This window comes from Ptychodera flava, chromosome 11 (assembly GCF_041260155.1).
Source record: "Ptychodera flava strain L36383 chromosome 11, AS_Pfla_20210202, whole genome shotgun sequence".
In the NCBI taxonomy this organism is placed as follows: domain Eukaryota; kingdom Metazoa; phylum Hemichordata; class Enteropneusta; family Ptychoderidae; genus Ptychodera; species Ptychodera flava.
In genome coordinates this window covers 3,732,228-3,747,980 of record NC_091938.1, presented here as the reverse complement: position 1 = coordinate 3,747,980, position 15,753 = coordinate 3,732,228, and the positions used below count along the sequence as shown (strand labels likewise).

The following is a 15,753-nucleotide window of genomic DNA, read 5'->3' as shown; positions in this document are numbered from 1 at the left end:
CCGGTAAGTAAAATACTGTACATTTGCACATTGGACACAGCCAGAGAAATGACCTCGCTGTTACGCTTGCCATGTAATTTGTAAAGCTGCCGGCTTTCCGATGAAGAGCCTGTGGCCCTGACCTGATCACTTACACATAAGCTGACACAGCAGCACGACCAAAGAAGCCTTTGTACCTGCAACTACGCACTGAAACGCCTTTTGTAAGGGCCAATAAAAGCCACTCTGTCGGTGCACGCCATCACTGGTAGGGCGCCCTCTAGGGCTTTGTTATAAAAATATTGCTTTATAAATATTTGTATATGTGGCAAGTGAACTTAGAGCTAAATGAAATTAGAGACATGAAGGGCACAAAGCTTGACCGGAACGATATTACATAATATGATATAAGCATGATGAAAACTGTTTTTTTTCTGAATGCAGCTCAAAAACAGCAGCACGAACATCCCTCGCAGCCCCGTCTGAGCTTGCTGATGTAGACTCAGCTATTAAACGTGCAACCTAGCAAGCTATGATCCAACTCTTTTGGTTTCATCGTTTTCTCGGGTGAACAAAAATTTGCACCCTGTTATATTCCCTGCTACCTACGAGAGTTGCTGGATGAAGTAGTTAATACCCCAGATTAAAGTGGCGTGGCTAATGTTCCATTTGTGTCGTACTGTGATGTCACTGCCAGAAAGACTTGTATAAGGTTAGCAAATTACATGACTTTCTTCCATCACCGAATCCTAAGCCTAAGTTACTCGGAATCCACTGCATTGTAAAATTTTACCGCCCTAGGTAATGGCAAACACAAAACCAGTGGCAGAGTTGGATAAACAGTGTCGATTGGTATCGCAGTTACACTGTCTGTACTACACAGACACCTATCCTTTTTGCAAAAATGACAACATCCATACTGTACATGGCCTGAAAGTTGATAGTGAATCGTATTAACTCCTCTTTTCAGCACTCAACACGCAAATGAGTATATTGCTGCGGGTAATAAAGCATCGCTCATTGACGTTCAAAGGTGCAAAGTGAAGACCTGAGTGCGAGTATGACAGACTTGATAACGTCGTGGAAGGGCAGACAAGACGATTGAGACAAAATCTTGACATCACTGTCACTTACTCCAAACGCATCATTATAAAGGCAAACATGTACCTTCCTTAGTAATATACGGAAACAACCCGACGCATTCACTACAACACAATGAAAGCTCATTGAAATGCGAATTATGAAATCAACTTTCAAATTTGGTCAAGTCCCTCCTGTTATCACTAATTTGAAAGTCATTAACTATAAAAAACTACTAATCAGCTGACATAGCAACTATCATCCTTAGTCAAGACCATAAAGTTTTATTTAGTTTTTTTATTTTTTTATTTCAGATTTAATCAGAAAAAAGAGAACATAGCAAACAAAAGAAGACAGAACAAAAACAAACATTTACAAATCAAAACTGTGAGGCAAAATGAGTACTAAATGTCCCCAACTTTTGTGTATGTTTTTCCAAATTAGTTCCAATCGTGTTGGGAATGAAAAACATGAAAATAGCAATGAGAGGCAACAGCGTACAGCAGTGATGTCTACGACGGTTTGCCACTTTCCTGTACTCGTTATGTGTGAAAGGAAAAACGAACCATTCACTTAATCTTAGAAGCATTAAGATATAACAGTGAAGCGTAAAAGAATTTGGGCTTCCTCTCATCTTTGTGTCACTTCGGAAGGAACAGCGCTTAATAGTTGTGACCTGATTGTTTACAGTTTTGCATAATGTGACTCATGCACTACAAGCGACGGTTTGATGTCTGACAGTGACGAACAACCTGAAAGAAAAACAACCATACGTCACAGTGTTAAAATGATTATGATATGTAAAACTCATAATACTTTCGTGACCACTAAAACGCTTCTGTTGTATTATATTGTTTATGCTGAAGCCCATTGACTCATGCAAATAAATTTGATCGATAACTTCGTATGAACCTAGTGATATTGATAGCAGGATATTCCTTGATAGCGACAATTGATAAATTCGTTGACATAACTCAGAAACTTCTTTTCACAAAGCCTTAATTGACGACACTTACGACGAATATGTTTTTTCAATATATGCATAGTTATCATAGGCCCCTTCACCACTATCGTTTTCTCTAAGAGCATTAAGTTCAAAGGTAATTGCTAGCAAGTTTACAGAGAAATTGTATAGGTGTACAAGTTGAAATTACAGAAAGGTCATGTGGAGGATTATTGTCACCTGCATTTTAATACTTTCTTTAATGGGTGGATATAGGGGTTCTCGGACAAGTATGAAATTGTCTTACCCGTAAAAGCCATTGTTCGATGCAATTCAGTTTTTAGAATTTCTAAAATATTTTTTGCGCCTTCCTCACCCTGAAATCAATGAATACTAGATTACTTTCGTACAGAAGCAACCAATATTTGAGTTCTGTATAATCGAAATATGATGACAAAATTGCACAAAATGGCTGTAAGCTTCACAATTTCAAAAACATAAATCGTAAGAGGAAATTAAGTATATAATAAAAACGGTCTTTAAGTGGTTATACATTTGTCAAATATTTACCATTATTAGCACAAATCAACATTAAATCATACATAAGAATATAAATGAGAATTAAAAAGATATTGGGGAACAAGGACCATAGTAATGTTGATCTGACCGCAGCATGTAACAAAATTTATGAAGACATGCCTCTGAATCTACTAACGACATTTCAAAAGCTATCAGCTTAGTGATTCGAACAAAATATATTGATCAAAAGTAAGTGAATTGACACACAAGTATAACATACATCCATTGTATCATCATTTTGAAAATGCGCGTTCACATAAACAGCATAAGCACATGACAATCAACATATTTAAAAGCTTTCAAAACCGAGCCCACCTCAAGTTTATATCAAAATACCATTGAACACTGTAAACGACACTGCCACTTGCAAAGATAAATCATCCATGTATACCTACCAAAAGGTTAATTATAAGATCATTTCTCTGGCACAAGACGGGTGTCCAAAATAGCACAAGGACGGCGGTCAAAAATGAAGTTTACCCTTTCCTTCTTTCTTAAAGTTACGATAGTTGACTTTGGCCTGAGAACTAGGTATTGTAAAATACCGAACGTCGTAGAGTGGAGGCTTATACGTAAAAGAAGGCCGAAAACGGTTGATAACTTGATGATAAGCGAATGAATACTCCTTTAGCGATTACATGATATAGACATTGATTGGTCACAGCGAAGAAAACTCTTATGGTATCGTCGCCAACTTTGGAAATTACTCGGTAGGGTGATGCAGTTTGCTTTGTAATATTTTGGTGTCGTAAAGCTACTTGCTGCGCAAAGCCCACATCCCTATGCTGACTATGTAAGGCTGCTGGTCGAACGAATTGCAACACATGGGAAACCCGAGACAGCATATAGGGTACAATGGCTACATTTTGTGAAATTCAAATACACATTTAAACCAGTCACTGAGATCTATGTTTGTAAGAGAGTCTATAAATAAATGTACATATACTCACCGAGTGTGCAAGTCCATACAGTATAGGTCGACCTACAAACACTGCTCTAGCTCCTAGAGCCAGTGCTTTGAATACGTCGATGCCATTACGTATCCCGCCGTCAAAATAAACCTCCACTTTATTACCAATCGCTCTGGCAATTTCTGGCAATGCTTCTATCTAAATTGAAAGGTAACATATGGCAAAATAATTGAGAGAATTACATCGAATTTTCAGAGCGAAATGAAACAAAGAAATGTGCTGCTGCTCCTCAACCTTACACTACATATTACAACAGTCTCAAAGACTTACTGACGCTGGTACAGAATCAAGAGCTCGACCTCCATGGTTAGATACAATGACTGCATTCGCACCATGGTTCACTGCTAATGTAGCGTCTTCTGCTGTAAGGACACCCTTGACAATGATTGGTAGATTGGTTTGTGAACGCAGCCAATCGACGTACTCCCAAGTTGCAGACTGGTCTCTTTTGTTGAAATCAGCAGGCAAGACATCCTCCTCTGTCGGTACCATATCGTAACCCTGAAAAATTGAAACGAGAACAAAGAAGACACTTTAAAGAAAAAGTACTCATCGAGCAGTTATTTAAACCTTTGTACATTTAAGAAATATAGCATGTATGTATGTATGTATGTATGTATGTATGTATGTATGTATGTATGTATGTATGTATGTATGTATGTATGTATGTATGTATGTATGTGTATGTATGTATGTATGTATGTATGTATGTATGTATGTATGTATGTTTGTATCTATCTATGTATGTATGGATGGATGGATGCATGGATGGATGTACCTCAATGGCTATGCCGATTACAGTGCACACGGGTTTAAGTAGGACTTGGGAACTTAACATATGCTTTTTGAACTTGCTATCGTATCGAGCTAAGAAGAAGAATTCAACTTTTCTGCTCGAGGCTATGCCTATAAAAGGCAAGAAGTTATTGCAATGATGTGTCAAGACAATCAGAAGGTTCGTGTGCAATATTGATTTGTTGACATTTTTCACACTATCTTTACAGGAATTATAAATTATTTCGCTGCTATTTCCTTTGATGACAGTGAGAATGAGTTACTCGGTTGATTTAATTTTCGAAGAATTACCTTAACATATTTTGCACAGTGACCATAGCCATGCTTGTCGGTAACTTTAGTAGCAAACAATACAGATTCCTTGTCTTTGTAAACCCTGGTCAGATTTCCAAGCGTTGGGTTGTCAATGGTGAAAACAAGACCTTTGTATTGCGAATTCTCAGCTCTTCGTACCATATCGAGAGTAACGGTTCGGTTCCGGAATAAATAGACGTTTAGCCATTTCAATCCCGTTTTCGCATGTTCATTTACTTCCTCCATTGATTTATTGGCGTGGGTACTCAGTATCATGCAGGTCCTCATTTTCTCTGCAGCTGCAAGTAAATTATTTATATGTTGCCACTATTGCCGTACTATATTTGCTATTTACCTGCAGTTTCTACACTTTTGTATGAAATGGTGCTGGATGTTTATCATTAAAGGCTGTGTGAATGACTTCAAAATGGAAAATTTAGGGGGGGGGGTACGGGGAGAGCTCGATTGATGTGGTGTGTGGAATTTCAGAAACAAATAAAGACAACAATGTACCGTAGTTGTTGGCTTCTTGCGCTTGACTAATTGAGCGAATGGAGAAAGTATTCTATTTTTAAAGTATCATTTCATATTACCTTTCAGAGTTATCATACCTTTAATTAGTATCATGCCTTTAATTAAATTATTGGATCCTGATTAGAATACTTTTAAGACGATTGAAATATTCCATGAAAAGGAGACAAAGATCATCCTACAATTCCAAACGCTGAAATTTCAAGTCTAAACCCTTTTTAGTAAACGTCTAAAATGAATTGATGAACTACGTATTTGATTTACACAAATGGTTAAAGTTCTTAAAAGGCATTTGAGCTTATAATCGCACAAAGGTTATAAACATTGAAACCTTAATATGTAATAAATAATCTAATATGTAGAATACTTAACCAAATATGTAATACTTTAATTGAACATGGAAAAAACACTTGACAATTATGTTTTGCTAAAGTAGCATTTAATAACACTTATTATGATATACATTCACGTGCCTGTGTGAGGCTATGGGAGAAAGTGCCCTCAGATCCTTGCATTTTTTTATGTATCACGCCCCGGCCCAGCCCGGTGCCCAAATATGAGCAATCGCGTGCATTTCTGAACTATCTCGATTCTGGTTACTACGCGCGCTGCTATCCGCAAACGTTCCATTCGTACACAACGTGAACGCGAGATTGGGAAAACGTCTGCTCGCTCAGATCCTAGTTACGCCCATGACGGTGACATCGGCTTATATTTCTAAATTCTGGGGAAATCCTGTGTATACAAGAAATTGACATCACGCTTTTGTCCTTCTTACACCACTCGATTTCAGCCTTGATCTCTGTTGGTCACGTAATAGTACGCATGCTGCTTTGCGCGTTCTAGAATTCTGGAGGTAAACAAATGACGGCATTATGTATGCCGTAAAGATTAACTTTATGTTGCTATACTTAAGATATGATACCAGGTAAGACACTAACGTGCCTAACAAACATGATTTGGTATCTGCGCCAAACCATCTGATGAAGGTAATGATGGTTATTATTACCCTAGTCATTAAATTGGCCAGACGAAATAGAAATGTGCCCTGCAACGACGACCAGCAACTAGCCATGTTAAAAACTGACAACATTTCAGCCATTTGGACCAAAGTGATTATGGTATTTAACGGAATATCAAAGGATACTGATGTTCTAAAGCCATTTGAAAGCACCTTCGTGTTATCATCGCTACATATTTGCACCGACATTTTATATGATTTCCAGATAACTTCCACGAGGAAGAGCTGTAATCAGCTTACAATTCTGATGCCATTAATGCTAGTCGAATTTCACTTTTATTTTGATTGTGTAGCATGGACATCATCCTTCTACCTATACGGTGAAATTACGTTGGTCGCTAAGACCGTGAACTTATTGACTGGAAATCTTTGTGTTTTGTTTCCTCTCTTTAAGTTGAGTTTTGTTTGCTTTCGGTATAGTTTGATTTGCGCAATTATCATAACAATCATGACCATATTTATACCTTAGCATAATAAATTGCATATAGGCCTATATTGGATTTTACTAAGAGCTTGGTCGCCGTTGCTATGAAATTTCTCTTGCGTTTTGTGTTCTGTATTTGCCGATCTAAAATCATCACCGTGTTTACTTTCACCAGAATAATTTATTATAAAAAGCATGGCCATGATTGCGTCTTATCTTGGATAGTGTTGTATGCCTAGTTAAATGTTATCACTTAATGGTATTACGTAGAGGACTGGTATTTCATATGTTATTATATTTAAGGATAATTATTATTATTCGACCAAGTGGTATTGGATTATGGATGGGTATGATTGTAATTATTTTACATATATGCTTAATTGGTAAATATTTGAATGGTACAGGGGCAAGACGTTCTGAACCTTTGCTACAAATGTTGATATAGGAGAACTTTACTTACATGATGGACGACAAAAGTTCAACAAAAAGCATTTGCAAATCGCTGTGGGCTACACTTTTTAAAATTCACAAGATTTCGAACTAGATACCATATTGTAACTATGATCCACTTTTCAGTACCTTTAGCTGTTGCTACTTCCGCATCCGGATGAGCTACTGCATGGAAAGCAGTCGGAGCAATGCCTATCGGGAAATCCACGGGCTGGCCGAGTAAAGATGTTGTTAAATCACATCGACTCACATCACGTAACAGGCGAGGTTTTATACGGAGTCTGTGTGGTTGAATATAGAAAAGGGACTCGGAACAAAATTGCATTACTTATATCGGCAAAAACTCTATGCAAGGAATTTGCGACTGATATCACTTAAAATGAATATTTATACAAATTGTCACTTGAAGGAAAATAGTTCCTTTCCTTATTTCAAATTTATGAAATTCGTGGCAATATTATAGACACAAATTGAAAACTTAAAACTGACCTTTTCAAAGCCTCCCTATTTTGTCGTAGAGTTATCTCTTCATCGCTACCGGACACATAATACAACCATTCTATCGCCTCTAATCGTGATTTAAAGACATCTTCGTATTCTGCGACACATGTCAGTGTATCATTCATCATTGGAGTACAATCAAATTCGAAAACTACCTTTTGGGTGAAATTTAAAGAAGCAAATAATAGCAATTGTTAATAAGTTTGAAAAGTCGGTATTTTAAAGTATCTAATATAATTTTGTTGATATCCTTCAGTAACTTGCTTACGTTCGTCACTGTCCTATTTTCTAAAACAAAACGATCTTGTGAAAAATCGCCAATTCATCAACGGCACAAATTGTATCGTAATTTGTTAACTAAATTGTTGACTAAGGCCAACAGGAAGTACTATTCTGACAGACTTTCTACGTCTGTTGGAAATGATCACAAAAAGTGGAGTACTATCAAAAAACTGTAAACAAGCCTATGCTTCTTCAAACGCTGTATATTTCAGACTAATGACACATTGATAAGCGTAACCAAGATTTACAACAGAGTGAATGTGACGTTATGTGAGAGCAAGCCCAATCCAAAGACCTATTGTCTAGGTAGGCACAAACGACTTCAAACTCTCGATTATCCACGTCCTGTATACTTCCGTGTACTGAGGCTGTGATGACTCCTACTAGTATTTTCAAACACAAGTCTCCGAAAATGAAACCACACGAACATGTCACAAATTGGATATCCTTTTCACTACAAATGCATGTTTCACACATTCCAAGCCGTTCCAAAATACTATGGCAACCTTACGCTGTCTGATCATGGAGGTAGCTCCATGGTCTGATCGATGATCGATCGCGGTCAAGTTGGAATTATGTTACATCTAGGCTAAGTATACTTCCGCGAATAAAGGAGATTGGTTTACACTGCTTGTGACACTTCCTTAAAGTAGTTCGGTAAAATGAAAAAAAATACGCCAAATAATCATTATAAAATCTTTAATTCCGGTCAGATTCGTCGGATCAAATTGATTTGAACGAATCCCCATCTTTATACCCGAGCTTAGTTGTAATCAAGTGTCAGCAACCACCGTGCAGGAATTCTCGTTTATGAACACATGTTTGTTCGCTATCTATCCATCATAATCCACAGACAGACATGATGCTTATAGCAGTGCTAAAAATGGCAACAGTAATGCATATTTTTAAAAAGGGTTGTGTATATGAATTGGCGATTATAGGTCAACTTCTGTATTGCCAGTTTTTAGCAAAATCTTATAATCTGTCGTAAGTAAACAACTCTGTATATTTTTTAAAAAATTTGACCTTCTAATCGAAGTCAGTACGGGTAAGAAGCATTTTGCAAAACTAGCGTGAGCAGACCCTATAGCTGAAATATCTAAGCAAAATGACGACGGTTGTGTTATTTTTGGTATTTTTATTGATTTCCAAAAGGCCTTTGACAGGATAAAACAAACAATCTTGTTATCAAAGCTAAGTCACTATAGTATTAGAGGGTCGACGGTGAACTGGTTTAAGACTTACATTGAAGGCCGACAACAATATGTTAATATAAACAACTGTCCCTTGCGGAGTTCCACAGGGACCTATTCTTGGCCTTCTTCTCTTTTTACTCTATCTCAAAGATATCAGAAGATCATCTGAAATATTTCAATTCAGGTTATTTGCTGATGACACTAATTATTTTACACAGAAAACATACATAGAATTGACATATTCTAAATACGGAGCTAACTGAAGTACATACCTGGTGCAAGTCCAATAAGCTAAATATTAATGTTGAAAAAACAAACATCTTTAAAAGTGCTCATAGAAAGATTAAACCTTAGGGTGCTTTATTTGTTGGTGATTTGGCAATTCAAAATGTGTTTTCTGCAGTATATCTTGGAGTTACTTTTGATTCTTCTTAAGCATGGAAATATCATATTGAAAGGAAGGTTTGTCAAAAAGTAGGTCTTATTTCATATTTATGTCATTATCTCCCAAAATAAATTTTATTGTTATTGTACAATTGTCTTATTCTCCCTCATATAATGTATTGTATTGAAATATGGCGAAATGCGTATCAAACCTACTTAAACATTATTTTGAGATTACAAAAGAGAGTGGTCAGACTGATAACATTACACACAGTGCTTCATTGTTTAAGCAACTTAGCATTCTCAATGTTAATGAAATTTGTAAGTTTCAGACCTGTGTATTTGCTTTTGGCTTTTGTCGCAAAACTGGTCATTATGGCCATTCAGTAGATTGTTATGCTACATCAATTTCACATTCACATGAGACACGCTTAGCTACTGGCGAGGGTTTTATTATCCCAAAGGTAAATTTAAGATTAAATCAAAATAATTTATAAATTACTCCATTGCTAATGCCCACGAAGATAACATCTATACTAACAAGACATTTACTTAAAACTTCACTTCAATTTTTTCTTTTGATCGCAGAATAGTGAAATCTCTGCACTTTTGTTTGTTTGTTTGTTTGTTTGTTTGTTTGTTTGTTTGTTTCTTTATTATTATTATATTATTATTATTATTATTATTATTATTATTATTATTACAAGTTTAGGGGCTATAAGTATTATATAGAAATCTAATAACAGTTCATTGAAGCTGTGTAGGAATTCTGAAAAAGAAGTGTTGTATATTTTAATTTTGTCAATAGGGGTGACTTCCAATTGTTTTACGTGCAGCGCAGAATTATGCATTATACTGTACGGAGAGAGGGGGATATCATTAAGCCAAGGGGAAATTAAATGCTTGTCGGAAAAGTTACACTAAGCAGTTTACGCGATACCAGCAGGCCTAGACTTTTAACTTTTGTGCGAACTTTACGGATACACGTTCAATCGGTTCAATTTAATTTTGTTTTTAGTTTTCTTCCATCAAAAGTCACGACTATGAAAAAGATTTCCGATATAAATTAACAATCTCTCTCTCTCTCTCTCTCTTCTCTCTCCTCTCTCTCTCTCTCTCTCCTCTCTCTCTCTGCAGTGCTATGCTGCGACCAACGAACGAATATTCCCTACCCCCACCCAAACTCTAACATAACGTATCCTGTACTAATTCTTTCATAAACGTATCAATGTACCAATGTACAATGGATTCATTCTGTTGTATAATTTAAAACATTCAGACTTACTTCGTAAGCGTCATATTGGCATTGCAGAATAAACATTTTTCTGCATTTCGCATGTTTCGCCCTGGCAGTGTAATCTGGCAGAGACCCTGCGATTCGCGTTCTTCTCTGTCGGAACACGCGCGCGCCCTTCAGAGACGCGACGCGAATCCCAGAGCATGCGCTATTGGGAGTGCGTGGCGTGACATTAGAACGTCTCCGATCTCGCGCTATCGTGTCGTTGGAATGTTGACAGAAACTGGAATTACTGCAGAGAATACTTTTCAGGATATCACATGTGAGTGTCTAAGGTACCAAGAAGGACGTTTAGGAAATCCTTTCAGAAAGTTCACGCCGCCTGTAGCCATTTTGTGGAGTATAAGCTTATAAGCTTACTTAACTCAGCACTGCAGCGTATACAGTATTTCTACTGACGGTACTGTACATATTGCCGCAAGATATGCGATAGAATTTTGCGTTTCACGTCGTTCAATCATTCAGATGGAAATGCCGCCCTTCTCCAAACTTTGAAAAAAACAGGGTGAAAGACTTTGGAATGCTACACTACAGTTTTCGAGAACTCATGGACCGTGGTTTTATTCAACAATCGAGAGGGCTAGGGTGAGTCGAAATTTTTCCTATGTCCATGTAGCACTTGTGCAAAAATATGCGAATCCACAGGCCTTTGGCGAATCAATAAATGCGTTTTTCACCAAGCTGAAAGGTTGAAAGATGCGTCCGTCACTTTGGGACGAGCTAGATAAATGCAGTCAAACCAGGCTGGGCACAAAAATTTGCCATAATATGACTTTGTTCTGGAAATTACGAAGACAACCGGCCGTGCGGTGGAACTTTGCAACAAAGTTTCAATATCTGAACTGGCATACTTGAATGACAGACACAGGAAACGATGGCCAATAAAAACGCATTCTCGTAGCATTTTGATAATAATGTATCAATCACAATGACACAGAAATTATGCCTCCTCCCGACAGAAGGGCCATGGCCTATTTGTAGCCCTGCTACACTATGTCTTAGTGCTGAAAAGGCCATGTTGTTGTCAGGTTGTCATGGCGACTTTTAAAATTGCATACAACTCTGAGGGTTGAACGGGTTGTTAATGGGTCACAAAACTTTGGAGTCCCACTGTCGTCCATTATACCTGTTTCCTTGGGTATCAAAGGTGTGCAAGTATACACATCAAAAGACTAGAAAATTCACTTCATAGCAGAATCTTGAAAAACAGCCTTTTTTGTCTGGTTAACGAAAAAAAATACCCCTGATCTAAAATATGCATGGGCTACAATCCACTGTCACTGGGCTACAAACTTCAGAAAATGGTAGCCCAAGTGGACTACCAGGGAAAAAAGTTAATTTCGAGCCCTAGGCAGTATTAAACATGAAACATTTAACTTGTAATATTTCCCCCTTGTCTTGGCCTGCTGGGTTTAAAAAAATGTTTAAAGGTATACAGGCACCATGTTCAAATTTAGCCGTTGCTACCATGGAAAGGGGAGATCTAGCTAATCATAAAGTTTATGGCCAGGCCAGGTCACACAAAAAATAATGCACCACTACATGGTCATAATTTTACTTTACTTAAACAATCAGAAATAATTTGTCTTCATTATTCTTCCTGGAATGAGGCAAAGAAATCAAAATAAATTATTATAACATGAATATTAATACGTTGTTCATTATAATATATACAATAAATAAGCACCAGTGAATTATGTTTTAAATAAAAAAACTGTGCGCTACTGTAACTGCCTGTGATAAATAATGGTACACTGGGTGATAAGGGGAATTGGGTTCATAAAATTAATTGAGATACTAGTAGAATTAATTTTAAGTACATAAAATTAATTTGAAGGCATAAACATAATTCGATGCATAATGAGTTAGTACTGTACTATATAACACTTATCCTATTTGGGATGACTGCATTAAACAAAATAAAAAATACTTCAAAAATTATTTCTGGTCTATATAAAATTAATTCTAACACACTAAAATTAACGGAAAATATAATTTTGACCAGAATTGCCCCAATATACATTATGTTTACTATTCATCCTAGAATGAAGGTAAAGAAATTACAATTATTATTATTATAGAACAAATTTCTTAGTTGTTACTTAGAAATCCATTAAATAAATAAAAAACAGTGAATTATGTTTTAGCATAGATCCTCTCGAGGGTCTATGGTTTAAAAAAAAACTCTGCTTCAAAAATGGTTACCAAGGCAACATAAAACAAAAATGAACATGGAGTTCATGCTGTGATAAATACACTAAGGAGAGCATTTGCATATTAACTGGGATTACTTTTAATGGAATTTGGAAAAAAAATTTGAAATTTTAAATGCAAATAGGTTACTATGGAAACACAGGACAGTAAAAATTGATATCATATTTTGTCTTTCTAACCCAAAATAACCCTTTGGTATAATATTTCTGTTGGTTACTGGATTTTTACACTGGATATTTGGTCTTTCTAACCCAAAATATCACTTTGATATTACACATTCTGTTGATTACTGGATTTTAGGTGAAATCTTTAAAAAACTGGTAATTTTTACTCCTGAATGGTTGCCATGGAAACATCTCACATTAAAATGAGTGTGATATTTTTTGGTGTGCTAACCAGAAAAACCCTTATGATCAAATTTTTACATCAATCAATCGTTCTTTAATAGGAATTAGGGAAAAAAGTAACATTTTCAATCCCAAAATAGTTACCATGGCAACTCGAAACATTAAAATAATTCTGGTTTTTGTGTTCTCTGACCCGAACTCCCCCACTAGATAATTTTCATATAAAAATCAAAGTAACTTTTCATGGGATATTAGAAAAACTGAAATTTTCAACCCCTAAAATGGTTACCATGGAAACATGGGGCAGTGAAATCGATATCATATTTGGTCTTTTCGACCCAAAATACCCTTATAGTGAAAATTTCACGGAAATTGAACCTATTATTATTCGCGTTATTATTTCTATATAATACTTATATTAATTATTATTATAGAGAAAACGTACTTTAATGCTCAAACCAAGAATATTGCGTGGGCTATATGGGCAAAAACTAGTGTATTGGGATCGACAGTTAAAGTCTAGACTTTTTCAATTTTTCACAACTTTTTTAACAGATGGATTTCCATATATGTCTTTTGCCTCATTTGCAGAGACAGTAGGGCGGCTGCGTTCTCAGTTTGTCCATTGTATAGTGGGTGGCGTATCAATCTAAGCCAGTTTTCTTTGACTTCAGCATGTCTTTAAACCAGTCCGGTTATCGCTACAGAATAATCCGTGTTGTACTTTACAACATCAATTACAGGAGGGGAAAATAGAAAGTTTACTTTCCTTGGGTTCCAATTAGTGACTGTAACCGGATCAGCTAATTGAAAATTAAAAAGTTAATTAACATAAACGTTTGTGGCATGAATGCTGGTTGCAAACTTAGCGACACCTGTATAACACATAGTGTTTAATACAAGATTCTTATTGCCATAGAAACTGTACAGATAACTTTTTGCATATCGTATCAGAAAGGGTGCTCTCACCGCTTACTTTTGAAAAAAGTGCGACAATCCGGTAGAGCTGACCTAAGTCTGTGGGTATGTAAATATCAATACAGGGTAAATTAAAGCACTATACTCATGCAGACTATCGCGCGTGTAGATGTCGAGTGAACGTGATGGCCCACAGTAGCTTAGCCAGCCAGTAATTGCAGCATGTGCCCGAGAAAAGCAAATGGACTACGGCCAGTCAAACAGTCCGATACCTTGACATTTGGGAATTATGCATCCAGTGAACAATGGAGAACTTTCAATAGTATGATAGGCCAAAAGGGAGCTTGAACTATTGAGAGGAGTGGGTAGCGGGCAAACCATAAATACAGAAGGGCGGTGGACATCATAATTCATTTGGCGTGCATATTTTTCGCATATACTTATGGCAGCTGGGTTACGAAAAACTCCACTCTCCCCTCCAAATTTTAAGGTCAAGATCAAAAATATGTGATTTCGTACATCAGCCTTAGAAACATGTTTTGTGATGACTTTGTAAAACTGACCGATCTACCATGCAGTTGGCTGCACCTGGAGAATGCTACAGTAACTCATGTTATCTATAAGGTGCAGTGGCGCGTACAAGACACATAGTACAAATAAGTATTGCATTGTTTGTGCTGTATTAGAAGCGCATAGACGCATGGTGATATATTTGTTTTTGTGTCAAAGTGTCTTGTGACTTGGAACACATGGTCCTCGTTGAAACATGTGCGCCGCTGTAAGTACAAAACATCTAATTAAGAACACTTAGATAACGCGTACAATAAAGTGCCCTGTATACTAGTCTAGTCCTTCAAACAGTGGCGGAGATTTAGCCGCGCTTCTTTGACTGTGATGTCTTCGCTACGTGACTGCAGCGACTTTGTACGTTGTGAGTTCGAATCCATAGTCGTTTGTCAATAGGATACAGGACGCTTACCTTTTGTAATCTTAACCTTCGAGGTATCGTTCAATAACTCCAATTTAAGAGTATACAGTATGTGTTACCAAATCTGACAAAATGAATCTGAACGGGGCCACAAATACCTTAAATGGTTGACTCCTAAGCCCGACAAGGGTCAAACGGAACCAAACGTCCTGACAAACGACTGTTAGTACGTCGATGGCGCCTTTCACCTGGTTGACTGTTGGTCCCTAGGATTCAATTTTGTGAAACCGGATATGGCGACAAGAGGGGCGCCCCCTCCGCTAGGAGTGTGCACTTGTCTCCGTTTGACAAAAACATACTATTTGTAGTGTATCGAGGAAAGCATGTCTGCTTTGGCAAATGTAGAGGGTGCACTAACGCATGTACATTTTATAATCATCATTTTTTGGATCGATCGTTCGAGGGGGCGTACGTCACTGCTCACCGTAGCCTTCTAACCTCAATCTAAACTTTGCAGCTTCTAAACATGCTTGCGTGCAAAGCTGCAACCCACCGTATACACCGACCCTCCCCCATGTAATTATCTGTCCAGTTATTAAACGGCCGTAGTCAAGGCCAA

General features: G+C 37.0%; 1 protein-coding gene across 1 annotated transcript; it reads right to left on the bottom strand.

The window, feature by feature from the left end:
* Positions 1–1,370: 1,370 nt before the first annotated feature.
* Positions 1,371–15,398, bottom strand: LOC139143311 (2-Hydroxyacid oxidase 2-like). Its single transcript, XM_070713540.1, has 8 exons — positions 15,293–15,398; positions 7,557–7,723; positions 7,197–7,348; positions 4,639–4,940; positions 3,823–4,053; positions 3,532–3,690; positions 2,310–2,379; positions 1,371–1,811 (listed from the first exon to the last, which is right to left on the bottom strand). The coding sequence occupies exons 2-8, from the start codon at positions 7,694–7,696 to the stop codon at positions 1,744–1,746; spliced, it is 1,122 nt and encodes a 373-aa protein (XP_070569641.1). The 5' UTR covers positions 7,697–7,723; positions 15,293–15,398; the 3' UTR covers positions 1,371–1,743.
* Between the last annotated feature and the right edge of the window lie 355 nt (positions 15,399–15,753).